The 26,560-nt window shown below is 47.3% G+C and overlaps 1 protein-coding gene across 2 annotated transcripts in view; it reads left to right on the top strand.

The window, feature by feature from the left end:
* Positions 1–26,560, top strand: part of MOK (MOK protein kinase) — a 161,075-nt gene that overhangs the window by 105,488 nt on the left and 29,027 nt on the right. For both annotated transcript variants that reach the window (XM_029597967.1, XM_029597966.1), the window contains exons 8-10: positions 17,429–17,530; positions 20,276–20,449; positions 21,281–21,395. In XM_029597967.1, coding sequence (XP_029453827.1) covers positions 17,429–17,530; positions 20,276–20,449; positions 21,281–21,395 — 391 coding nt within the window. The remainder of the gene's footprint in view (positions 1–17,428; positions 17,531–20,275; positions 20,450–21,280; positions 21,396–26,560) is intronic.

The raw sequence follows: 26,560 nt of genomic DNA, 5'->3' as shown, positions 1-26,560 counted from the left end.
CACGTGTTTTCAATGCTCCAGGGCACGCTGTATGGAAGAACTGCATAAGAAGCTGTAGTGGATCCTCCTCTTGCAGTTGAGACTCATCTGCTCATTGGGACATGAACTGAGCAGGAGCTCCTCAAAGATTTCCCCACTGGCCCAAATAGAAGCCAGAGCGTCAAGTGATATAATCACCTACATCTATCCAGAGCTTGAATTGAATAAACATGTCAGCATCTGCGCAAGGTGCATCATAAGAACATAAGAAATTGCCATGCTGGGTCAGACCATCGGCATACATGACATGATACACTCAACACACGATGCTCCGATCTATACATAGATATACATGATGAATTGATGCACAGGAAGCATTGATGCTCTGTTTACCAGGAAGCACTTGATGCACAGGAGGCACTGTCGTGCCATCCAAAATGCACATCAATGTACAACACAAAAACCAGTGTAGTTGCCAATTCGAAGCCAATCTCTTCGATGCAACCAATGCATGCATCAACAAAAACATCCTTAACATACTTCTATTGAAGTTTTCAGTGTTCTGAGCTCAAACTAGAATCAAGCTGCATTAGCTGAAAAGCTAATCTTACCTTTGCCCTGTCCAATTACCAAGGCCCTCAATTGTTCTAGTTTGAGAGTGGAGAGCTTCTGGTTAGACTCCAGCTCTGGTATGCGTCATGCTGCAGAAATATCTCAGACCAGAGACCCAGTGTCACCTATAGAGGGGGAACCCCAGAAACCTACCCCATCAATTGGCAAAAATACCCTGAAACTGGACAGTCTGGAGCTTCACCTTTACCAGCCACCTCCCTTGTAGTTTGAGCCCTTGGGTTCTGGTGGCTGGTAGGACTTAGGTGTGTCTCTAGGGCAGTGGTGATAACTAGAGTTCAGATACATACCAGGGTCAGGGCAGGCAGCAGGCTAACAGTCAGAGATGGACAAAAATCATGGCAGGCTGCTAGCCAGAATGGTCAGGGCCAGGCAAGGGGTCAGATCCAGGCAGCAGGCCAAGAGTGGACAAAGACACACTGAAGACACTAGATGAGATGAGTAAGGGGAACAAGGCAAGGCTGGAAGGCAAAAACCAAGAACGCAGGAAGTAGCAACACATACTGCAAGCAAGAGACCCGTTGCTGAGTTATCTGCTGCAACGCCAAGGCATAAATAGGAGCATCGGTGATGTCATCAGTAGGTGCTGGTACTCGGGATTCCTGCCATAGAGCCCACAAGAGGCGCCATGTACCTATGGAGAGTCATGGTGGGGTAGAATGGCAGCAGCATCTATGCTGCGAAGATGGGTTCAGTGGTTTCGGCAGCTGATGATTGAATGCCACAATGCCCAACACTCCGTTATGTCTATGAATTTTTCAACTCCATTTTCTTTTTTATACTTTATTTTTATGAATGATATCATTATCAAATATGAAACATTTGAAAGAAAACAAAGCTAGCACAGAAACTAAAGAAAAAAGGAAAAAATGTATATATATCATTTAAGGAAAATAAACACGTTAGCTTAAGCTAATCCTCTATATAATATAGATTGGAAAGAAAAATGTATATAGTCATACATATATAGAAGAAAAAGGTAAGCTAACAAGACTAATACATTGCCTTGCAATATAAAGTCACCATTAAGAATCAGGAGGATGACTAACATTGAGTCCGACATCTAAGAAATCCTTCAACTAAAAGGTCATGAAACAAATATTTAGTCCCATTTAAAATAACGCATTTACAAGGATGACTCCAAAGACATTTACAGGAAACACCCAAAGACAAAACCTCAGCTCTCATAACAAAAAACATCCTCCTTTGGTCTTGTGTTGCCTTTGCCAAATGAGGAAATATACACAATTTCTGTCCTTTGAAAAGAGATTCTCGATAACGAAAAAATAAATGAAGAATATTATCTTGCTCTTGTAGAAAAACAAAAGATACAAGCAAAGTAGCTCGAGTACAAATCACATTATCCAGATTTTCCAAAAACTCTGATAGATTAGCTGAATTTTGTTCCCCCTGGTTAGGAGTTTCATTGGAAACAGGCAAATAGATTCTTGACAGAGGAGGTAAAGCAGCCTCAGGAATCTGCAATATTTCTTTCATGTAATTCTTGAACAACTGATGGAGAGATTAAATGAGTTTGTGGAAAGTTTAAAACTGTTATGAACTGTGCTGCCTGCGGGTTTCCCCGCGAGCAGACTCACTTACCACGCTGCCTTCTTCACCCAACGCGGCAGGGACGCCGCCATCGGGCCTCCTGCGTGGCTGGAGCCGTGGACTGTCGCTGCCCTCGCGGCCCGGAGGCCGCCCTGGATCCCCTCCTCCTCCGCGGTCAGAGCCGTGGCTTGTTTGCCTCTCCCCGCAGGGCCGGGACGCCCCCGATGCCATGACCATCTTCGCGGCACTAAGGCTGCATCCCTGGGCTGCTTCGGCGGCTGGAGCCGCCCCCGGGGCTCCCTGCAGCGGCTGGAGCCACTGCCGACGTCGGGGCCTGCGTTCAGGCCAGCCCTGCCTCCTCAGCGTCTCTGCGTCGGTGCAGGCCGCTGTCACGGTCCTGCATAGCTTCCTGCTTCTGCTACTTCTTAGGCGCTGGCCCGCACCTCTTTGCTAGATTTAAAGGGCCAGGCACAGGAAGTGTGCTGGCCCCACCTTTAATGGGACTTCTGGCTTTAGCCCTATAAAGGGCTGCTCCGTCAGTCTGTAGGTGGCCTTGCAACTGAGCGAAATCCCCTCTGGAGGCTCCTGCCTGCCAGAGTCTTGAAAGGTCTTCTGTTCTTTGTGGAGCTCCTCGTCTCATCTGCCTTCTACCACCGTCTTCGTGTCTTGATGTCTCGCCTGAGGTCCCGGTCCATGTTTTGATGTCTCGTCATGATTGTCCACCTCCTGATGTGCCTACCTTCCAGGATGTTCTTCCCTGTGTCTTCGTCTGGTGCTCCTGAGCCTTCTGTTCCTGTAGAGCTGTGGTTCTCGGATGGTGTATGCCCGAGATTGGTGCAGTCTGCAGGTGGGATTGGTCCCTGTGCTCCGGAGCCTCTGTTCCCGCCAGCCATAGAGGGAGCTTCGGGTGACACCGGCTTTCTCATTGGAGTTCCTCCGTGCCTGGGTCTTCCCTGCGCTGTCTCGTTCTCCTCGTGGTCCATGACCAGCCTCCAAGGGCTGTGTAGGGTGCGCAGTGGGACAGGGTGGTCTGCGACTCAGTCCCGCGGGTGGCCTGAGTAGGGCGCCCTGAGAGACAGTGCAAATGTCCTTCCGCCCAGCTGTTGTCAAATACCAAGTATCTTCGTCAGTGATGCCGCCGCATCAACCAAGTATCTTCGTCAGTGATGCCGCCGCATCAACCAAGTGTCTTCGTCAGTGGTGCCGCCGCATCAACCAAGTGTCTTCGTCAGTGGTGCCGCCGCATCAACCAAGTGTCTTTGTCAGTGGTGCCGCCGCATCAACCAAGTGCCTTCGTCAGTGATGCTGCCACATCAACCAAGTGTCTTCATCAATGATGCCGTCGCATCAACTAAGTGTTTTGTCAGCGATGCCGTCGCATCGACCATAGTCCTGTCTACGTGTCAAGGCCTCCGTCTGCCCTCAACCTCAGGCCAGGCCTGCTGCTCCATGCTGTTCCGCAGCAGGTCCGAAAGGGCTCGGAATGGTCGGAGGACCATTCAACTTCCAACATCCTTGGGTGTTGGCTTTGGGAGCTTGCAGGGCTGGCAGAGGGTCAGCCCGTTAGCCATGCGGAGCCCACCGTCAACCCTCGGCTCAGCCCTGAAGGTCTGGGCCCGGGCTGAGGCCCAAGGGCACACTAAACCACCAGAGTCTAACAAAAACACCCAGGTTTAATGAGCTGGAACAATTTTCCAAATTTTCTACACTTCGACAAGATAATGACAAATCCTTGATTATATTAACCTGAACTTCTTTAACTTTTACCAAAGATTTTTCAACAGCATACAATCTTTTATCAGTACTTTCCAAACCTTGTTCAAGATGCGATACTTTTGAATGGATATCTATAGTCAGAATTTCAAGAGAGGAAACAGACTTCTCAATCTTGGCAAGCACTGTCCACAAATTGTCCAATGAAATCAAAGCAAGTTTAGACAAATCTGATGTGACCTTGAGAGCCTGGATAGCTTTCCATACCTCCTGAAGCAGGGAATTTCGTTGTTTGGGCTCACAGACGCCGAAGACTCAATTGAACCTGCCACATCAGTATTGTCTTTTTCCTGGGAAAGCTGGCAAATTGAAACGCTGCCATGCTGTGATGGACCTGCACGTTTAAGAAAGAAACACTGCCTGATGACACAGGCAAGGCACCAGAACTCAAAATCTGGTCCGGCAATCCTTTAGCTACTACAGCATTGTAACTTGGGTGGCAAGGTATGACACTGTCTTTGGGTCTGAGAAGTTTCAGCTGTCAGTGGGCTAGCCGCCCCTTCTAAGCCAGCCAAGCTGGTCGCAGATACCATCTGAGGCAAAGAATGAGCATATTCAGGCATGGTGGTCTGCCAAGTATGGGGGTAGAGGAGAACTTCTTTGCAGTCCCTTTCCTCTTCCCCATATCTGAACCGAGGTAAGAATTATAGAATATATATATAAAATAGAGGACGTACACGTCAACTAGCTTAGAGGTGCCCTTCAACTCCATTTTCACACACCTCCTCAGCTTTATTTGGAGCTTGGCATGTAATATGGCTCAGGGTGAGTATCATCTGAGATGATGTCCAAAAGAAGTTACCGGATCTACTTGGTCTCAGTGACAAATTAAGAAATGGAAGGTAGTGGTACAACCCTCTTGAGGGTCCCTGAGCATGTTCAACACTTTCAAATGTTCATACTTTCACAGGCTTCAATTCTGTTTTTTTCAGCAGTGCTGCCTACTGCTTTTCTAGCCCAGCATCAGCAGCCATTTCTGGTCAGACCTCTGCAGAGTGAGATCCGTCAACATAATGTTACACAACAGGCCCAACATACACCTACGCCTAGTTTTTCCGGCGATAAGCAGGGCATTTAGCCATGCATAATGGGTGGCGTCGTCCATGACGTCACGGGGCGGAGCATCTCTCTCAGAGCTCGAAGAGCTTTGAAGTGCGCATGAGCACCACTTCCCGCGCTCCTCGAGCCTGCCTCAGTCTTCGTTTTCCGCGGCACTACACGGCTGTGTGGTGCACTCTCTCCCTCTCGCCTCACAACGAAGAACTTCTTCAATCAAAAAAAAAAAAAAAAAAAATGCCGAAAACCCCCGGGTTTAAGTATTGCTCCTGCGGGAAAATTATGTCTGTGACCGATGGGCATAACTATTGCTATTTATGCCTCGGTCCTGACCACGATCAATCTGCCTGCAAGGATTGTGGACGGATGTCCCCGCGGGCCAGAAGACAGCGGGCCGAAAAAATGGAGAGGCTCAGAACCACTCCTGACCCCTCCACAAAGGCTCCAGGATCGTTAAAATCCTCGCGGGGTACGTTGAAACACCGACCAGTGACCCACTCGACCTCAGTAAGCCATACTATGGTTACTGCGTCGTTACCCACGCAGTTACCATCCAGCGTCGCGTCGCATGCGCCGCATACCTCTAAGAAGACGACGCATTCGACTCGTTCCTCCAAGACTGCGTCGGGGTCAAAGCACACGACGCACGCTTCAAAACCTGCGTCGCATTCGAAGCACACGAAGCACAGCGACGCACGCACGACTCGTACCGACGCCGCAGAGCAATCAACGACTCAAATTTCTACGACTCATACCAGAACTTCATCAGAAAGTAGGAATAACACTCCTGCTCTTTCATCCAAGCCAAGGAAGTCAACTTCCAAGACTAAACATATCACTTCTTCAGAAGATTTGCCGGAGCCCACTGAACTGCCTATATCTGTTCACTCCCCGGCCTCCGCTGATTCTGATGTGATGGTGGATTCGCCGCTAGGAGCCTGGACTTCGTCTCCAGAGCTACCTCGTTCTCCGGCTAGAAAAAGATCTTTAACTCCTTTACCACAGGTACAGCCAAAGCGTCTCAAGACTACATCGGATCCTCCAGGGCTCCCTCCTCATCCATCTGCCAAGGAGACAATGTCTCATATATCTTCATTGATTCACTTATTCTTACAGGGTTTACCTCCAGATCCAGACAGTCTTCCACACAACCTTCAAAGCCCAAAGTCTCAAGGGCAATCTCTGTCACCACTCCAGCCATCTCCACTGAATGTGGGCTCTCCTGCATCGTCATCACATTCTTTACCAGACTCTGTTCACACATCTCCGGGGAGTTCGACAGGAATTCCGTCAGATCCTCCTCAAGAACTGCCTCAACCAACATCTCCTCCGGAAGATCTCACTTATGCAAAATTTTTGGAAAAGGTAGCTACAGCATTGGACATTGAAATACGTAAAATTCCGGATCCCAGATCCCAGACTTTGGGACTGCTGCAGATGTTTGACATTCCGGCGGAACCTACGGCACTTCCTCCGCAGCCCATTTTGGAAGGTCTCATGGACAAAGCATGGGACACCCCATTGCTTCTACCTGCAATTTCTAGAAAGCTAGACTTGAAATACAGGATGCAAAAGACGCCATATTATTCCACGGTACAACTTCCACACACTTCAGTTGTAGTGGAATCAGCATTAAAAAGAGCAAAGAAGAATAGACTCTTCTCAAATACACCACCGGGCCGAGAAAACAAATCATTGGATGATTTTGCTAAAAAGATTTATCAGAATTCAATGTTAAATTCCCGCATACATCACCATCAGTTTTATATAATACAATATTTATTTAACTGTACACAGAAGTTACAGCCATTGCTGTCCGCGGCTCATGGTGATTCTTCTTTGCCTTCACCTTTCAAAGACTTGCAGGAGGGTCTGAGACATCTTTTACGAACCTCCTACGAAGCCTTTGACACTTCAGCAAGATCATCAGCTACATCGGTGGCAGCTCGGCGCATGGCATGGCTACGGGCTAGTAGCATACGTGATGACGTTCATGAACGCTTGGCTAATTTACCTTGCAGACCGGATAATCTTTTCGGTGAAAAGTTACAGGAGACGGTTTCTTTAATAAAAGAACAAAACATTGCTGTCCAATCTTTAGCAATACCTGCTGAAACTCCATCAACTTCTAAGCGTTACCCTTTCCAGAACAGAAGAGGCTACTATTACCGCAGGCCCTACAGGTACTATCAACCTTACCAGGCGCCCTACAGGCAACCTTATCAACAACAACAACGTCCTCAATCTCAATCTCAAGGACAGAGACCTCGGCAAAGGCCTCAAAGACCACAAAAGCAACAACCGGCTCAGCAACAGTCTAAACAGTCTTTTTAATTGCACCAGCCACAACAGCAGTAGCCATAGGAGGAAGACTAACTCACTACTATACCCAGTGGTCTCACATCACCACAGATCAGTGGGTTCTCACTATCATTCAACAGGGATATCGTCTTCGCTTCAAATCCACTCCGATGCTCCCTCATTCCATTTACTCCAAAACACCTACGATTCAGATTCCATCTCTTCTCAAGGAAGTTTCCCTACTCCTTCAGCAAGAAGCGATCCGACTCATTCCTTCCCAGTTTCAGGAGCACGGCTTTTATTCCCAATACTTCCTCATTCCAAAGAAATCAGGAGGTTTTCGCCCTATTTTAGATCTTCGACGGCTCAACAAGTACTTGGTACAAGAAAAATTCAAGATGACTTCTCTCAAGACGATTCTTCCCTTTCTTCAGTCGAACGACTGGTTGTGTTCGCTCGATCTAAAGGACGCTTACACACATATCCCAATCCACTACAGTTGCTGGCGATACCTCTGTTTTCAAGTAGCAGATCATCATTACCAATATCGAGTTCTTCCCTTTGGCCTTTCCTCGGCCCCCAGAGTCTTCACCAAATGTCTGGCTGTTGTTGTGGCTCACTTACGCAAACAGGGCATAACCATATTTCCATATCTAGACGATTGGTTAATGGTATCTCACGATCCTCACTTGTTGAAATCTCACATAGAGACTACGCTCCGCTGTCTCAACGAGCTAGGTTGGATAGTAAATTACGAAAAATCTCAACTTTATCCTTCGCAACGCATCCAGTTTATAGGTGCCATACTCAACACCACCTTATCCAAGGCCTTCCTGCCTCCAGAACGGGTCCAAACATTACAAACCCTAGCTCAATCTCTACTTCGTCAAAGCACGGCTCCGGCCCGACAAATCATGGTTCTTCTGGGCCATATGGCTGCAGCGATACATGTCGTTCGCAATACTCGTCTCCACATGAGGCGGCTTCAATGGGGACTCAAGTCCCAATGGAATCAACTCACTCAGCCGATGTCTTGCAGAGTACAGGTCACGAATTCCATGAAAACGGACATACGTTGGTGGCTTCAACCACTTGTCTTACAAGAAGGAAGCCCCTTCCAGATTCCTCCTCATCAATTGATTCTCACAACAGATGCTTCAACAAAGGGCTGGGGAGCACATCTCCTCCACCTGCAGACTCAGGGTCTTTGGAACTCGATGGAACAGCTCTTGCAAATCAACCTGCTCGAGCTCCGGGCAATAAAGAACTCTCTTCTTGCATTTCAAACATGGATACAAAACTGCTCCCTGATGATTCATACAGACAATCAAGTAGCGATGTTTTACATCAACAAACAAGGAGGATCAGGATCCCGGATTCTATGCAAGGAAGCAGTCCAGATCTGGGAGTGGGCGGAACACAACCAAGTTTTCCTTCAAGCCTCATATCTCCCAGGTCTTGCAAATATAAAGGCAGACAAATTAAGCAGAGTCTTTCACCCACACGAGTGGTCGCTCAGTCTTCCCGAAGCGCGAAAAATTTTCCACCTCTGGGGAACACCGGACATAGATCTCTTTGCAACAGAGGAGAATCGGAAGGTGGACAAGTTCTGTTCCCTCCTTCCGAGCAACTACAGATTGGCACAAGATGCATTTTTGATCCCGTGGCGCAACGGTCTTCTCTATGCCTTTCCACCGATTCCACTGATATCTCGAACGATCCACAAGTGCATAGCAGACTCAGCGGACTTAATCCTCATAGCGCCAGCATGGCCCAGACAACCATGGTACACATACCTGCTACGCCTTTCCATTCAAGCGCCGATTCTTCTACCAGACTTCCCAACCCTCCTCTCCCAGAACGAAGGAACCTTAATTCACCCAATGCAGGCATCCCTGCATTTAACAGCTTGGAGATTGAACGGGAGGTATTAGCCCCTTTCAACCTCCCTACAAACATTCTGGATGTCCTGGTGGCTTCCCGTAAACCTTCCACCAGACGCAACTATGCATTCAAGTGGAAACGTTATTCTGCCTGGTGTACTCTCCATAGTTTAAACCCTTTCTCGGCTTCACCAGAATCCATTTTATCTTACTTGCATCAACTGTCGCTCTCGGGTTTAGCGACAACATCTGTTCGGGTTCATCTCAGCGCCATTGCGGCTTATCACCAATTACACCAAAATGTCTCTATCTCTTCTCATCCCTTGATTACCAAATTTATGAAGGGATTACTCCGTTTGCACCCTCCTTTCAAAAAACCAATAATTCCTTGGGATATCAACTTGGTCCTAGAAGCATTGATGAATCCGCCATTTGAACCTATGGCGCAGTCTACTTTAAAATTTTTGACCTGGAAAGTGTTATTTCTGGTCTCTATAACTTCAGCCAGGAGGGTCAGTGAACTCCAAGCACTTGTGGTCAATTTTCCTTACCTGCAATTTCACCAACATAAAGTGATGCTACGAACTCACCCTTCTTTCTTGCCGAAGGTGGTATCTGCGTTTCATTTGAACCAAGTTATTACCTTGCCAGTTTTCTGTCCTGAGCCTCATACAGATGATAGACAAAAACTCCTTCATACCCTCGATTGTAAAAGAGCTCTAGCCTATTACAAGGAGGCGACTGAACAGCTCAGACATTCTTCTCAATTATTCGTTTCCTTCAATCCGAACAATCCAGGACAGCCGGTATCCAAATGTACATTATCCAATTGGCTCACAGCGTGTATTCACTTTTGCTATACATCAAAGGACTTGCCACTAGAAGGCTCTATACACGCTCACCAAATCAGGGCTACGACTGCTTCCATTGCCCACATTTGTGGAGTTTCAATTGAAGACATCTGTAAGGCTGCTACCTGGTCTTCTCCTCACACCTTTGTGTCCCACTACTGTCTGGACCAACAGTCAGCGACGGACTCGTCATTGGGGTCCGCTATTTTAAAACAGTTTTCTGACTCATATTAGCTGTCCACCCTTTACTGGTTGCAAAAAAAAAAAAAAAAAAAAAATGTTTTCCTTTGTTTCATGTTACTAGTAAACACACTTTCTTTACTATGGTGTTGCTTCATTAATTTTTTCAGTTTGCAACCTTTCTGCTTGGGACTCCCATTATGCATGGCTAAATGCCCTGCTTATCGCCGGAAAAAAGCAAGTTTGCTTACCGTAAACGGTGTTTTCCGTAGATAGCAGGGAATTTAGCCATGCAATCCCTCCCACCTCCCTGGACAGCTCCAACAGTTTCACACATCCTACTCCATTAGCTTGGAAAATAGACTGAGGCAGGCTCGAGGAGCGCGGGAAGTGGTGCTCATGCGCACTTCAAAGCTCTTCGAGCTCTGAGAGAGATGCTCCGCCCCGTGACGTCATGGACGACGCCACCCATTATGCATGGCTAAATTCCCTGCTATCTACGGAAAACACCGTTTACGGTAAGCAAACTTGCTTTTTCTTCCCTCGGAACCTTGTTCCCAAGGTAGAAACAAGATCCAAACCTTCTTGGAGGTGTGGTGCCAAATAACCAAGGACATCTAGCTCCTCCAAAGCATGGAGTCTGGATACAGTTTGTGTTTCTCCAGGCTAGCATCCCTTTCACACTTCTTGAATCTTGACCCATATTATTCTTACTGGATTCACCTTCACCCAGAAGTGCAATCATATCTTCACCAAGTAATGATTGACTAATTCTATTTCTTCATCACTAAGAAATCAGGAGGTTGGAGGCCCATTTTGGATCTGAGACCCTTGGACAAATATCTACTTCAAGAGGAATTCAAAATGAATTCCAACCACACGATTTTCATTTATATCCAAAGGCAGGAATGGATGTGCACTCTCCATCTAAAAGGATGCTCATATAACCATCCATTCTTTCCTTCACTTCAAGGTTGTCAGTTTTACCTGCTGTGCAGCTTCACAGTGCCCTGCTTCTATCTACAATGATGCCTCCTCACTAGCAGAGACCTCCAGCTAGCTCTGCTCCTATTTATTGGAGCCATCTCTTCACTGGCCACCTGATTCAGCAGTTCCTGAATTACTTAAGCCAGCCTGCCAAGTCCATCGATCCCTCTTCATGGAGTCACCCATGGCCCTTTGACCTGGCCATGCTTGGTTTTTTTTTTCCTTGTGGCCTCTGGGCCTGTTCTTGCCTTGTACCTTGTCTTGTTGCCTTAGGTCTCTGAGCCTGCTCTTACCTTCCACCTTCCTCTGTGGCCTCCGGGCCTGCTCTTACCTTGTACCTTGCCTTGCAGTCTATCCAGGCCTCTCCTTGCTTAGTAGCCTCCGGGCCTTATGCCTAGTGGCCTGCGGGCCTTCCACTTGCTGCCTTCAAGCTTCAGTGTTCTCTGTTTCTTATTGACTTTGTCTGGTCAATGTCCAGTCCTGTCCTTGTCTGGTCTTGTTGTGTTCTACCCAGCCCAGTCCCTAGTATCTATAGTATTTTCTGCCTTGCCATTGCCTTGACTTGCTCCAGTCTGTATCCAGTCTCGGTCCCTGCTCAGTATCCTTCCCAGCCTGTGTCTATATCCAGTCTCAGTCCCTGCTCAGTATCCTTCCCAGCTTGTGTCTGTATCCAGTCCCAGTCCCTGCTCAGTATCCTGCCCAGTCTGTGTCTATATCCTGCCCAGCCCTTGCTCAATATCCCCACTACCTTCCTGATCCAGTATCCAGTCCTCGGGTTGTCTCACCCAGCCTGCCTAGCTCTGAGATTCTTTACCATATTCCTTGCAGTACTAGCTACACAACTGCATCATTAGGGGATTCAAGTTTTCCCAAAACTGGGCAACTAGCTAATCACAGCGAGCTCTCGAGAATAAGCATTGCTTTCACTGCACAAGACAGTCCATCTTATACAAAATATGGGCTTTTCTGATCAATTTTGAGAAGTCAAATTTAGTATCTACTCAGAGGATAAAATCCATCGGTCATGGATAGACTCTGCAGGAGAGAGCATTTCTGGCACGGGATAGAGTCTACACCATGATTTAATTCATACCAAACTATTGATTTTTCAACACGTGACAACCAGAGTGGTTCTCATTCTATAAGGTCATATGGCAGCGGCACTGCACATGGTCCTATTGACCAGACTTCATACTGTTATCTACACTGAGGTCTCTGCTCTCAATGGGATCTGCCCACCCAAACATTATCAACCACAGTCCAGATTTCTGAGTCAAGAGTTACACTGTTGACAAACTCCACCACATGCTTCCAGACAGAGCAATGTTTTCTGCTCTTCCGCATCAAGTCATGCTAGCGACAGATATCTCCTTGGAAGGCGTGGGAACTCAGACGGGATCATTCCGATCCCAGGGCACCTGGTCTTGCAAAGAGGCGCTTTCAAATCAATATGCTGGAAATGATCCAACAATCTCCATCATGCTGGCGGATCACCTCAGCAGAGAATTCTGACCGCATGAGAGGTTCTTGCGACACTCAACAGCCAATGAATTATTTGACCTGTTTGTGTTGGAGCAGAACAGAAAACTAGATCTACTTTCCCCTCAGTTCTACCCACCTTGGCTATCTCAGGACACTTTCCTCCTCAATCAGGGTACAAGCCTCATGTGCGCTTTTCCACCAATACTGCTGATTACTAGAACAGTGCAAAAGTTGCTGCAAGACCATGCTCACTTGATTCTTATAACTCCAGCATGGCCCAGGCAGACATAAGAATATAAGAACATAAGAAATTGCCATGCTGGGTCAGACCAAGGGTCCATCATGCCCAGCATCCTGTTTCCAACAGAGGCCAAACCAGGCCACAAGAACCTGCCAATTATCCAAACACTAAGAATATCCCATGCTACTGTTGCAATTAAGAGCAGTAGCTATTCCCTAAGTAAACTTGATTAATAGCAGTTAATGGACTTCTCCTCCAAGAACTTATCTAAACTTTTTTTAAACCCAGCTCCACTATCTGCACTAACCACATCCTCTGGCAACAAATTCCAGAGCTTAATTGTGCATTGAGTGAAAAATAATTTTCTCCAATTAGTCTTAAATGTGCTACTTGCTAACTTCATGGAATGCCCCCTAGTCCTTCTATTATTTGAAATTGTAAATAACCGATTCACATCTACTCGTTCAAGACCTCTCATGATCTTAAAGACATCTATCATATCCCCCCTCAGCCGTCTCTTCTTCAAGCTGAACAGCCCTAACCTCTTCAGTCTTTCCTCATAGGGGAGCTGTTCCATCCCCTTTATCATTTTGGTTGCCCTTCTCTGTACCTTCTCCATTGCAACTATATCTTTTTTGAGATGCGGCGACCAGAATTGTACACAGAATTCAAGGTGCGGTCTCATCATGGAGCGATAGAGGCATTGTGACATTTTCCGTTTTATTAACCATTCCCTTCCTAATAATTCCTAACATTCTGTTTGCTTTTTTGACTGCTGCAGCACACTGAGCCGACAATTTTAAAGTATTATCCACTATGATGCCTAGATCTTTTTCTTGGGTGATAGCTCCTAATATGGAACCTAGCATTGTGTAACTACAGCAAGGTATCTCATACAATTTTCCAGCAGTCTTCCCCTATATCTGGGGATAGACCGTATGATGTTCACTCAGGACAAAAGAATGATCTATCATCCAAATCTTCCATGCCTAAATCTAATGGCTTGAGTGTTGAACGTTTAGTAATTGTTCATCATTATTTTGCCTTGAGCAATTGAAGACATAACATAAGAACATTAGGCTTACCATACTGGGTTAGACCAAGGGCCCATCAAGCCCAGTATCCTGTTTCCAACAGTGGTCAAGCCAGGTCACAAGTATGTGGCAGATTCCAAGCTGCTTATCCTAAAAATAAGCAGTAGATTTCTGCAACTCTACCTTAATTGTTAATTGATTTTTCCTCCAGGAACTTGTCCAAACCTTTTTTTAAATGTAGCTAGAAAGCCATCCACTAGAAAGAGCTTGTTCAGTTATCCCTCCACTGCAGCCCTCAGCATAGGACACCCCTAATGTAATAGCTAATTCAGCATGCTTATCAACAGAAAAAGCAAGTTTGCTCACCATAAATGGTGTTTTCCATAGATAGCAGGATGAATTTGCCATGGAATACCTGCCCACCTCCCTGAAGAGTAGACTACCTAGCTAGATTCAGCTATGATATAGATTGAGGAGACTCATGAAGCAATGCCTGCGTGGAAACTCCCACATATGCTCAGTAGAGCTCAAAGCTCTACTAGCTAGGAGAGAGATGCATCAGTTTGGTGCTGCCAGATGACGTCACCCACATGTAAAAGGTAATTCATCTTGCTATCTATGGAAAACACCATTTACACAGCTCAATACAGTAAAGTGCGGCCGCGGTTACCCTGCTCCTAACCGGCTTTCTACTCACTTTTCGGCCGCGTTAGTCCAACCTGCGATACACTATTCCCTTTAATCCATCCTTACCGCCTCTTTAAATCCCCGGGTAACCCCTTCCGCACGCGGCATGTATATCAGATGTAAACAATCGAATTAGCTATTCCCTCCCATACAGTAACGAGCACCCCGACTATCGCTATTTTACCCTGCCATTTTGCCCCGCGTTTAACCTGCTAACTTACCGCCTACCCCTACCCCTGCGTTAGAGGCAAGGGTTAAGGGTAGACGGCAAACTTTCCCTCAAAAGAAAACCTAAAAACCTTTAAACCATTAAATATATGAAAGGGCAGCTTTTAATCTCTTATTTACTGTCCATGTCTATTTTATTATTGTCGGCTAGCCCCCCTTTTTTTTTTTTTTTTTTTACATGATATTGTGAATCATTGCACTACACATGCGATTCCTTAAATGAACATAAAACAAGTTTTTGGTAAAGTTGTTATAAATACCTTGGATGTCACTTTCCGAATCCCCCATCTCCACGCGGGTGGGCGTGCGGTCATTGAGGCGGGAGCCGGTGGGCACGCGTTCATCCAGGCGGCGGCGGCGGGAGCCGGCGGGCGCGCGTTCATCCAGGCGGCGGCGGCGGGAGCCAGCGGGCGCGTGTTCATCCAGGCAGCAGCGGAAGCCGGCGGGCGGGTGGGCGCATGTTCATCCAGGCGGCGGGGGGAGCCGACAGGCGGGTGGGCGCGCGTTCATCCAGGCGGCGGCGGGAGCCGGCGGGAAGGTGGGCGCGCGTTCATCCAGGTGGCGGGAGCAGGCGGGCGTGCGTTCATCCAGGTGGAGGGAGCCGGCAGCGAAAGCGGCCTCCAGCAGCCCCCGCCGGCAGTGAATGAATGCACGCCTGTGTACGCCCGTGCAATTTCGGCGCTCAAGGCAGTGCATTAGCGAACGCCGACGTCACATGCCGTGACGTCAAGCGTCGTGACGTCACGCCTTGAGCGCCTTGCTTCGGGAGGGGGGGAACCATCCACTTCCTGGTACCTGTCATTTCAAATGTCAGTTGAAATGACTTTGTTAACATAAGTAAGGACTGTAGTGCCCCAATTTCCAGCTTCTCTGCACCTATTGTCATTCCACATCTTATTTGCCACAGCTGTCGACCTCAGTAATGTTTTCTTGGTTGATCTTATACATAGTGGTAGTCAACACACAGCTCATGGAATTCCTTGAGGACAGCAACACACTTCACACTGCACAGTTTGGCTTTCGTAAAAATTTGAGTACTGAAACCCTCCTACTATCTCTCACAGACCTTCTCCTCACCGGCCTCGACTAAGGTCATAACTTCCTTATTGCATTCCTTGATATTTCTGCGGCCTTCGACACGATAAGCCATGACCTTCTCATTGCCCGCCTAACCGACATCGGCATCTCTGGCACTGCACTCCTATGGTTCAGATCCTATCTAACTAACAGATGCTTCTCTGTAAAACTTGGCACCTCGGAATCCTCGCGCTTCATCCTATCCCAAGGAGTACCCCAAGGCTCCTCCCTTTCCTCCACGCTATTTAACATATACCTCCTCCCCCTCTGTCATCATCTTACTGATCTTGGACTCAAATTCTACATCTACACAGATGATGTCCAAATCATCATCCCCGTCCAAGAATCACTAGCTGCCACCCTTAGCTTCTGGGAGAAATGCCTTTCCTCTATTAACACCTTACTCACTTCCATGCAACTTGCCCTCAACTCTGCTAAAACTGAGCTCCTCCTCATCCATAACCACCAAACCTTTAAGCTGGCCCCACACATAGACCCTCTGACCACTTCTTTCCTCTCTCAACTCTCTGTACGGAACTTAGGTGTCCTAATCGACCCACATTTGAGCCTCAAGAACCACATCACCTCCGTTATAAAGGGAGGTTTTTATAAGCTCATGGTCATAAAAAAGCTCAAGCCCCTACTCCATACCCACGACCTCAAAACTGTTATCCAAGCCACCTTATCATCTAAGTTAGATTACTGCAACTCCTTGTTCCTCGGCCTTCCCATTTCCTGGCTCCCCATTTCCTTGTGCATCCTTTTCAAAACCCTCACTATTATACACAAAGCTATCTACAATCACAACTCATCTTGGCTCAATGAACCTCTCCAACTCTCACAATCCTCCCGCCCCACCAGAACGATTCAAAAATGTACACTACTAGTCCCGTCTCTTAAGAAAGTCTGTCTCTCAACTACCAGGGACCGCGCCTTCTCAATTGCCAGCGTAGGACAATTGGAATGCTCTACCTCCCAATCTTCGATTGGAACCCTGCCCTTTTAAATTTAGAAAACTGCTTAAAGACCTGGCTTTTTCATCAAGCATTCCCGGATTAATACTCATGATCCCCCGGTATCCTGTAACACTTGTATATTTTGTATATTTGCATCTTAGTTAACCATGTTACCGCCTATCTTGCTTCTCTCTTTTCTCTATAGTTTATGGGGTCCGCTGCTTCCGACCCCCGTTCTTTAGTTCTCCTCCCCCCTCCCCCTGTTATTTGTATTTTCCACCTTTTTGTTATTATGTAAACCGATATGATGTGTATTTTAATGTCAGTATAGAAAAGCTGTTAAATAAATAAATAGTATTTGATTTTTCAATTTCTACCTTCAGAACCTGAGCAAATTATTGTACGCTGGCCCTTTTTTTTCAACAATTAACCATGCTATGACAGCCTTTGCTACATTATGTTATAGATCTGCACTTTTCTTTTCAAAACTACCTGCATTGGAAACGGTGTCATGTTTCTATTTTTATTTCAGTCTTCGTCCCCTTTTTCCTGGCTCTAATGAGCTGGATCAAATATCAAAAATTCATGATATCATCGGTACTCCAACACAAGGTATACTCAGAAAGTTCAAACAGTAAGTATTTTTTTCACTTGGTTGTACTCATGTTAGTGAGAAATATGAACATCTGATATAAAGCTCTATTAAAACAGAAAATAAAACAAACTAAAAAAAAAACCCCAAACAATTGTTAAAGCTAGACTGAGGGTGCAATATACTGCTAAAGCAGAAATTCCAAGCTTAAGCTTGCTGCCTAACTGGTTGATTTTAAAACCCATACATGTGTAGAAACTGGAGATTGCGTGCTGCGAGGTTTTTAAAACCCGCCCGGGTACGCACATATCTCCCAATACGCGCACAAATCATAAAATTCAAAAAAAGGGGCGGGGAGTGGGTGGAGCATGGGCGGGCACAGCCTGCAAAATGCAATCAGTGCATAAGTATTTATGCGCACAAGTGTGCGCCAGTGTCCCCTACCGCGTAACTTTATTTCTGCTATGGATGGCATGTAAATCATGTAACAAAAAATTATAGGCTACTTAGCAGGGTTTTACAGGTCAGGGCTAATAGGATAAAAGGGAGGCAAGATAGCTAGAGGGATTAGGAAATCTCATTTACTGGGGCGAACTGGAAGCGAACTGGGAAAAAGGGCTATTGAGTCAGTAAGGGTAGATACTAAAATTCCCCCCACTTACATGCTCAAGGTGGCATTTGCACGCACATGCGCGCATCAATATAAAATCATGCACACGTACGTGCATCTCAAGATTCACCTCATAATCGACTGGTATAGGGAGTGTTGTGGAAGTAGAGCTCACAGTGCTCCTGTTCCTCTAAGAGCTCTCGGACATACTGTATTTACATTTCATTCTCTCCAGACACAAGTAGGGTTCTAGTTACTCGACATCTTGACACAAGAAAAGATTTTGTGATTGGGAAAGGATTCCATGAACAATTTGAAAGATTACAGGAAAAGGTTTGGGATAGGACTCAAAAACATTCCTGTTTGTTTTGACCATATATTCCTTCCTCTGGCAATCCTGAGAAACACAGTGGTCCATATTCAGACATAGCTGACTAATATGTTAGCCAGATAAGACTTATCCGGCTAACCTAGCTGGGATATTCAGTGGTGTGGCCATGCTGCTGAATATATCTGGATAAGTTTAAAGTTTGCCAGATAAGATAACCTTAGCTGGATAAGTTTGAATATCACTATTTATCTGGCTAACAGGCCGATACAGTAAGGAGCGGTAGGAAGAGCTGCGTTAGTGCCAGGCGCGCCCACGGTTGCCGCATGCACAGTCCAGCTCACCCTACCGCTCGGTACTGTATGTAAATAGCTTGCAAATGCACGCTGCGTCTAAGAAGCGTCCATGAAGCGTTAGGCCCGTGCAACCCATTTTACTGTATAGAGCGCTATACAGTATCCTGGGTGCCCTGGCCTAACGCTTCACGGACACGCTGGTATCATTTGAAATGACAGGTACCAGGAAGTGGACGGTTCTCCTACGCTCGGGATTGCCAGTCCTCCTCCTCTCCTCCCGAAGCAAGCAACGAAAGTGGAAAAAACAACAAAAAAAAAAAAAAGTGAAAAAGCGAAAAAAAAAAAGTAGCAAGAGAGAGAGGGAAGAGAGGACAGGAAATCCTACGCTCGGGATTGCCAGTCCTCTCTCCCCTCCTCCCGAAGCAAGGCGCGAAAAGCAGCCTTGCTTCGGGAGGAGGGGAGAGAGGACTGGCAGTGAAAAGAAACGAAGCGACTTACTTTTTTTGCAGCCCCCCTCCGGATACGGACATCGGTGACGAGGGACCGCGGCTCCCCTGCCTCCAGCTGCCCGCGAAGCTAGACGCATCGCACGAGCGAAAGCGGTCCTCTCTCCCCTCCTCCCGGCTTCGGGAGGAGGGGAGAGAGGACTGGCAATCCCGAGCGTAGGATTGCCCGTCCTCTCTCCCCGCTCTCTCTTTCAACTTTTTTTTTCGCTTTTTTTTATTTTTTCCCTTTTTCGATTTTTTCCGCTTTCGTTGCTTTGGGAGGAGGGGAGAGGACTGGGGCTGCCCCGGAGACCAGCACCCATGGACGCGGCCAGGGCAGGTGAGCGGGGGCTGGGGGAAAGTTTGCCGCCTACCCTTACCCCTGCCTCTAACGCAGGGGTAAGGGTAGGCGGTAAGTTAGCAGGTTAAATGCGTGGCAAAATGGCAGGGTAAAAAAGCGATAGTCGGGGCGCGCGTTACTGTATGGGAGGGAATAGCTAATTCGATCGTTTACATGTAATATACATGCCGCGGGCGGAAGGGGTTACCCGGTGATTTAAGGACGCGGTAAGAGTAGGTTAAAGGGGATTGTGTATCGCAGGAAGGGCTAACGCGACTGAAAAGTGGGTAGAAAGCGGGTTAGGAGCAGGGTAACCACGGCCGCACTTTACTGTATTGACCTGTAAGGTAGCCAGATAAGTAGCTCCTCCTAGTTATGCACTCGGAATGCCTCGTTATTTTTTTTTTTTATCTAGCTAGATTTTAACAGAATAATGACTTATCTTTGTGCAGAGGCCCTACTAATTTTAAAGGTTTATAGCTCTTTCAGCATACACCTGCAAGGATCATTTCCACCTCACTACTTATGGGCAATAAGGAAATATCTTTTTGATACATGTAACAATTTTACATTTCATGTCGTGATGTTAAGTTGTGCCACTTCTGCAAAAACCTTTGAGCAATGCAGAAAAATAGCTTTCTATTCTATTTTTCAGCTAACTCAGTTTTAGAAAACGATTCCCAAAAATAGTTAATGCTGTTTCTTTTCTTTTTTACTTTTAAATGCAGGTCAAGGGCTATGAGTTTTGATTTTCCCTTCAAGAAAGGGACGGGGATATCTCACCATATACCAGGTATCTCCCCTGAAAGCCTCGCCCTGATGTATGCAATGATAGAATATGATCCTGATGAAAGGATTAGTGCCAAACAGGCACTGCAGCATTCATACTTCAGAGATATCAGGTAAAGTCCCAGGCTTCTAAATGACCCAGTTCTGCCATCAAGAAAGCAGCACTGGAAGGAACCCCCTGTATGGTATGAGCAGGGTGTCCTAGGGCTTGACTTTCACTGAACTGGCAAAGCTGTATCAGCAAAATGTCATAGTCTTTGTCTGCATGGCTCACATCTCATAGAAATATAGAAATGACGGCAGAAAAGGACCAGATGATCCATCCAGTCTGCTGAGCAAGCTAATGGTAGTATCTACCATGCAGGTTACCCTCATGCTTATCAGTTTCCCAGATTACAAAAGTCAGGGCCCTTGGTTGCTGTTTGATCCAGTTTCCCTTTATCCCTTGCCGTGGAAACAGAGAGCAATGTTAGAATTGCATCAAAAGTATCAGGGTAGCAAAAGCTGCATCAGCAAGGCACTCCCATTCTTATTTGTTCCTCAGACCTTAAAATTTGGCACCTTTCTTGATTGTTGTCTGAATCCAATTCCCTTTTCCTCCTGCCATTGAAGCAGGGAGCAATGTCATGTCAAACCCAAACAAAATACATCTGCACAGTATCAAGAGGCATCAATTTTAACTGGTATACTATGTGATGCATCTTATATGCTGTATATTCAATCACGCCAACATTTTTAAGAGAGAAAAGCAGAAGACATTTGAACATTCTGCTGAAAGGTACTAGAATCAGCAACCCTACTGTGGCAAAAAAAAAAAATCAGGTTTGACCAAATAGGAAACCAATGCCTAACTAAATCAGAGGAATTGTTATGCTTTACTTGGTTTGACTTCTGGCTGTGTAACGCAACTCATAGGAATAATTCTCTGACTGTTCCTTTTTCAGGGCACACGAGAAGAAAAATTCTAGTTTTCATCGAAAAACAGCAATAGCTGAAACTGCAGGAACAGTAGGATCAGTTAATTATTTGTGGCATATGGCACGGCAGGCCCGAAAGCAGGTAACCTCCATATAAAGAAACACTGAATGGAAAGAGAACTGTAATCTCTATGTAATAGTTCTAATACATATTGCAGGTAGCAATACTTGTTAAAATTGTTTAACTAATGTAGAATATTACTACTTGCTATATGCTCTTTTAAGGTCTTCTGCAGTATGCAGAATACACAGGTTTTCTTATAAAACAGTGATTGTAAACTACCCCAGATCCTTGGCATCTAAATCTCTGTAAGAATTGGTAGTTCCAGTGCCTTGCTTGTGAGAGATGCAGATTTGATTCCTGGATCCAGATCCTGCCTCTTGGGCCAGCGAGGAGTGAGTTTCTGTGTTGGCAGCATTCATAGCTCCTAGGAGTGAGAAAGTCCTAAATATCATGTCAAGTGACCTTAAGGATATACTTGTACCAGATTCCGTTCATGCCTCTCAGCTAAGGATGATTGCTTCAGTGGCTGGGGAGGAGCAGGGAGAGATTTCAGGGAAGCTGCATAGGCCATTATATCCATGAATAATAAGAAAATTTCTAGGCAAAAAATAAAAAATTAACAGGCCAAGCAAAGATATATTGAAACCTTTTTCCTTTCTTCACTGATTTTTGAGTGGAGGCATATCAGCAAGGGATAAGACAGTAAACATAGGGAGCAATTGTCTTTACTGATGCAAACATTTTTTAAATAATGGTTAAATTGTTTGTTGACAAGCAGGATGAAACAGCCACACAAGAGGGTGACGTCATTCTGTTGGCGCTAACACAGAAAGCTCTCTGAGCTCAGAAAAACCTAGGGGGCAGATTTTCAAAGGGGTATGCGCGTAAGATACGCGCATACCCCCCGAAACCTAGGGGGCAGATTTTCAAAGGGGTATGCGCGTAAGATACGCGCATACCCCCCGAAAACCTGCCCCAAGTTCCCCCTGTGCGCACCGAGCCTATGTTGAATAGGCTCGGCGGCGCACACAAGCCCCGGGGCTCGTGTAAGTCCCGGGGCTTTCCGGGGGGGGGTGTGCATGTTGGGGGCGTGTCGGGAGACGTGTCGCTGCGGCGCGTCATCCGGGGACGGGGCAGTGGTTCCGGCCTGGGGGCGTTTCCGGGGCGTGGCTGAGGCCTCCAAAACTACTCCCGGGCCCGGGGAATCGTGCAGCCGGGGCAGGCGTAACTCTTCAAACAAAGGTGGGGGGGGGTTAGGTAGGGGCAGGGAGGGGAAGGTGCAGGGGGGTTGGAAGGAAAGTTCCCTCTGAGGCCGCTCCGATTTCGGAGCGGTTTCAGAGAGAACGGAGGCAGGCTGCGCGGCTCGGCACACGCAGGCTGCCGATTTTGCACTGCCTTGCGTGCGCCGACCCGGGATTTTAAAGGCTACATGCGTATCTATTAAAATCCGGCGTACTCTTGTTTGCGCCTGGTGCGCGAACAAAAGTACTTGCGGGCGTACTTTTTAAAAATCTACCCCTAGGTTTGCAGGAACTCCCATGCTATTGTCTCCTCATGAGCCATATCAAGGCTATTGAACAAAGATTTCAATTGAAGCTTTAGTGGTAGAAATGTTCCTCTCCTGACACCAGAAATCAAACTGTCTGCAAATGATATAATGAGCTTTATTTGTGGAAGCATTCCTTGACTTCAATAAACCTTCCACTATTCTTTTTCAGTAGCCATTTCTCTCTAGGAAAACCGCTCAACTTCAAAGTCATCAGAGAGCACAAATGTAAGCAGAGCCAGCTCTATGCTAACTGGCCCCCTGTTCGAAAACAAATTAGCGCCCCCACCACCATCAAAAACGCAAGTGTACATAGGGCCCAAGTAAAAAATGTTGTTAGTGGCCCCCCCTCCACCAACTGATCTCTGTTCCTCGGGGCAAAAGGTAGGGAAGTCAGAGTTGGACTGGGGGGAGGGAGAAGTGCGAACAGCATCCCTCTCGGATTAACATGGATTAGTGGCAGTGAATGCACTTTCTCTGAAGACAAGCAGGATGACAGTCCTCACACATGGGTAACATTATCCCATGGAGTCCACTACAGAAAACTTATGTCAAAGTTTCTAGAACTTTGACTGAGCCTCTTTGGACATGCCTAGCATGCCATTATACCATGCATCCACACGGGATCCTTTCAGTCTCTTCTTTTGTGCGGAGCCTTGTGTCTTGCTTGTGTTTTGTGGTTAGTGTAGCCTCTTCTTTTTATAAAGATTTTTAATTTTTTGTGTTTTCTGACCTCGTGTTCGAGGATTCCTTCGGTGTCTTGCCCTTATCTTAGACAGGTTTTTTGATGTTTGGGGAAGTTTCTTGTTGGTTTGTCATTCCCCCAGGGAAGCGGTACAGTTAGTGTCCTCCAACCATTGATGGCTGCTGCCATTAATTTCGATTTAGCTTCCCTTTTTATTTTGCGACTCCATGTCCTCTATGGGATTTAAGCGATGCCCCAAGTGTATGAGGACCATGTCTATCATGGATCCCATTGATAGATGTGTCTTCTGCCTATGGGCACTGCATGCATCCAGGATTGCAGTAGATGTGCTCAGATGATCCCAAAAGGATGTTGGGCCTTATTCAAGAAGATGGAGCAACTCTTCGGATGTGAGCCATCAACATCGGCATCAAAGGCATTGAAAAAGGACCTCAGAGCCATACAATGACTATAGAGTCCTCGTCATCTGTGGTGCCATCAGTTCTGTCGATGTCTAAGGCTGATACGGGCACCAGAGCTAGGCACTCACCTAGCTTCTCTAGGTCAAAGATTTTGGGTTCGTCATCATCAGCCTCAACACCAAGGAGAGACCAATCCGAGCATCAAGGGAAACTGAAGAAGCATCGGCATCGGTCCCTCTCAATGCATGGTGCTGGGCACAGGGATGCCCAGGTGGATGCCATGATGCCCCCAAAGTGACCTTGTCTGGAGGACAGCCAGTCCTCCATGATGCCCAGGGGTTTGCCATGGCCTCCATCAATCCAGATGCCTGCCATTGATCCTTCTCTCAGGTCTGAAGAGGTTGTAGTTACTCCTCCTGGCTCCCAGTTGGTCTTAGCATTAGCAAAGTTTGAGGAGGAGCTTGAGAAGAGCATGCAGGTGGCTGTGGAGTGGGTGGTGCAGAGTTTTGGTGTCCAGGCATCAATGACACCAAGGCCAACATCAACCTACTTTGAGCCCCTTCTCGAATTTTTACACGCAAACATTAGCATGCTTTCAACATAACCTGAACTGATACCCGGGGGGGGTGACAATCGAAGGCTCCATCAGCCGATCTGGTGGTCATCCCCGATTCCCTTGCGGGGGAGGGGAAGCTCCTCCAGGCTTGGGCCAACATGGCTGGTTCCATCCGCTGGCCAAGGGCTGAGCATTGAGCACCATGGGTCCATTGCCTGTCGATAACAGTGATGATGATGCCCCTTATGACTTAATGATGACATGGTTGCTTCTGACACGGATGCAACAGATGGTATCCCCTTTTACCAGTCTCCTCCAGCTGATTGAAGGAAGTCTCCATAGGAATTATGGTGCTGATGATGAGGATGTGGGAAGACCCCTCTCAGTACCTCCCCGTAAACAGGAAGGTGGACATGGTTTATCTTGTCCAAAAGACTCTTGAATTTGACAAGCATCAGCTACCACACCCATCTGTGGACCCATTCCTCAGCGCCACAAGGGAAGGATCAGAGGGCAATGGATGCTTTTGGGAGAAAAGTCTTTCAAGGAGCTATGCTTATTTCCTGCATAGCGGCCTACCAGCTCTATATTGACCCGTATATGTGGGACATTCTGAAGCAGGTGCAAGAGGTAGCTGAGCAGCTGCCTCAACAGTAGCAGGATATACTCCAGTTGCTGGTGCACAAGGGCTTGGAATGCAGGAAACACAGGGTTCAGTCAGCCTACAATATTTTTAAATGGCATCAAGAGTCTCTGCAGCAGGGATCGGTCCTTGTAGACTCACATGGCCAGAGGCCTTGGACTCCGACCAGAGGTGCAGAATGACTTGCCAATGTGCTGTGTACAAGGTAGAATCTCTTTGAAGATAAGGTGAAGGACATAGAGGCCCAAATTCAGAACCACCATGCAACACTTCAACAACTTTCCGCTGGCACCCAGGGTCTCCCTCATCCAAGAGTCCTTTGAGGTTGGGAGGACAGAAGTTTTTCTTCCACCCAAGGAAATACTATCCTCCTCTATCTTAACCCCGTCAGCAATTGCAGGCCCTTCACAGCTGCCCTAGGCAACAAGGGCCCCAAAGCCCCAGCCAATGCCTTAGTCAATTCCGGGGATAGGGTTTTGACTGAATCGCAGGGAGCATAGCCACATCCGCCATACCTATGGCAAAGGATCTTCCAGTCGGTGGCAGCTACATTTTTATGTGAACTGGTGGCCCAGTGTAACCTCAGACCAGTGGGTCCCTGCCATCGTGCACAATGGGGCAGATTTTATAAATCTGCGCACACGCGTACTTTTGTTCACACACCAGGCGCAAACAAGAGTATGCGGGATTTTAATAGATACGCGAGTATCCATTAAAATCCGGGGTCGGTGCGCGCAAGGCTGTCCAAAATCGGCAGCCTGCGCGCGCCGAGCCGCGCAGCCTGCCTCCGTTCCCTCCAAGGCCGTTCCGAAATCGGAGCAGCCTCGGAGGGAACTTTCCTTCCACCCCCCCCCCGCACCTTCCCTTCCCCTACCTAACCCACCCCCCCGGCACTGTCTAAACCCCACCCCTAACTTTGTGCGCGCCGGGCCAGCTGCCGCGCTCCATGTTCCAGTCCGGGGGCTGGTCCGGAGGCCACGGCCACGCCCCCGGAACGCTCCCGAGCCGAAACCACGCCCACAGCGCCGCCCCCGAAACGCCGCGTCACTCGCGACACGCCCCTGAAATGATGCGTCACCCCCGACCCGCCCCCCGACACGCCCCCCGACACGCCCCTCCATGCAAGCCCCGGGACTTGCGCGCGCCGCCAAGCCTATGCAAAATAGGCTCGGTGTGCACAGGGGGGTTTTGGGGTAGGTTTTCGGGGGGTACTCGCGTATCTTACATGCGTACCCCTTTGAAAAGCTACCCCATAGGGTACAAATTAAATCTATTGAGTGCCCTGCCAAATTGCCCCCATCATGTCTTTTTTGGGAACTGGTAGCTCATCAGGAGATAGTTGCGGAAGAGCCCTCCTTCCTCTTAATAGCCAGAGTGATTGAACCTGTTCC

The sequence above is a fragment of the Rhinatrema bivittatum genome, chromosome 4 (genome assembly GCF_901001135.1).
Source record: "Rhinatrema bivittatum chromosome 4, aRhiBiv1.1, whole genome shotgun sequence".
Lineage (NCBI taxonomy): Eukaryota > Metazoa > Chordata > Amphibia > Gymnophiona > Rhinatrematidae > Rhinatrema > Rhinatrema bivittatum.
This window is presented reverse-complemented; position numbering and strand designations above follow the sequence as displayed.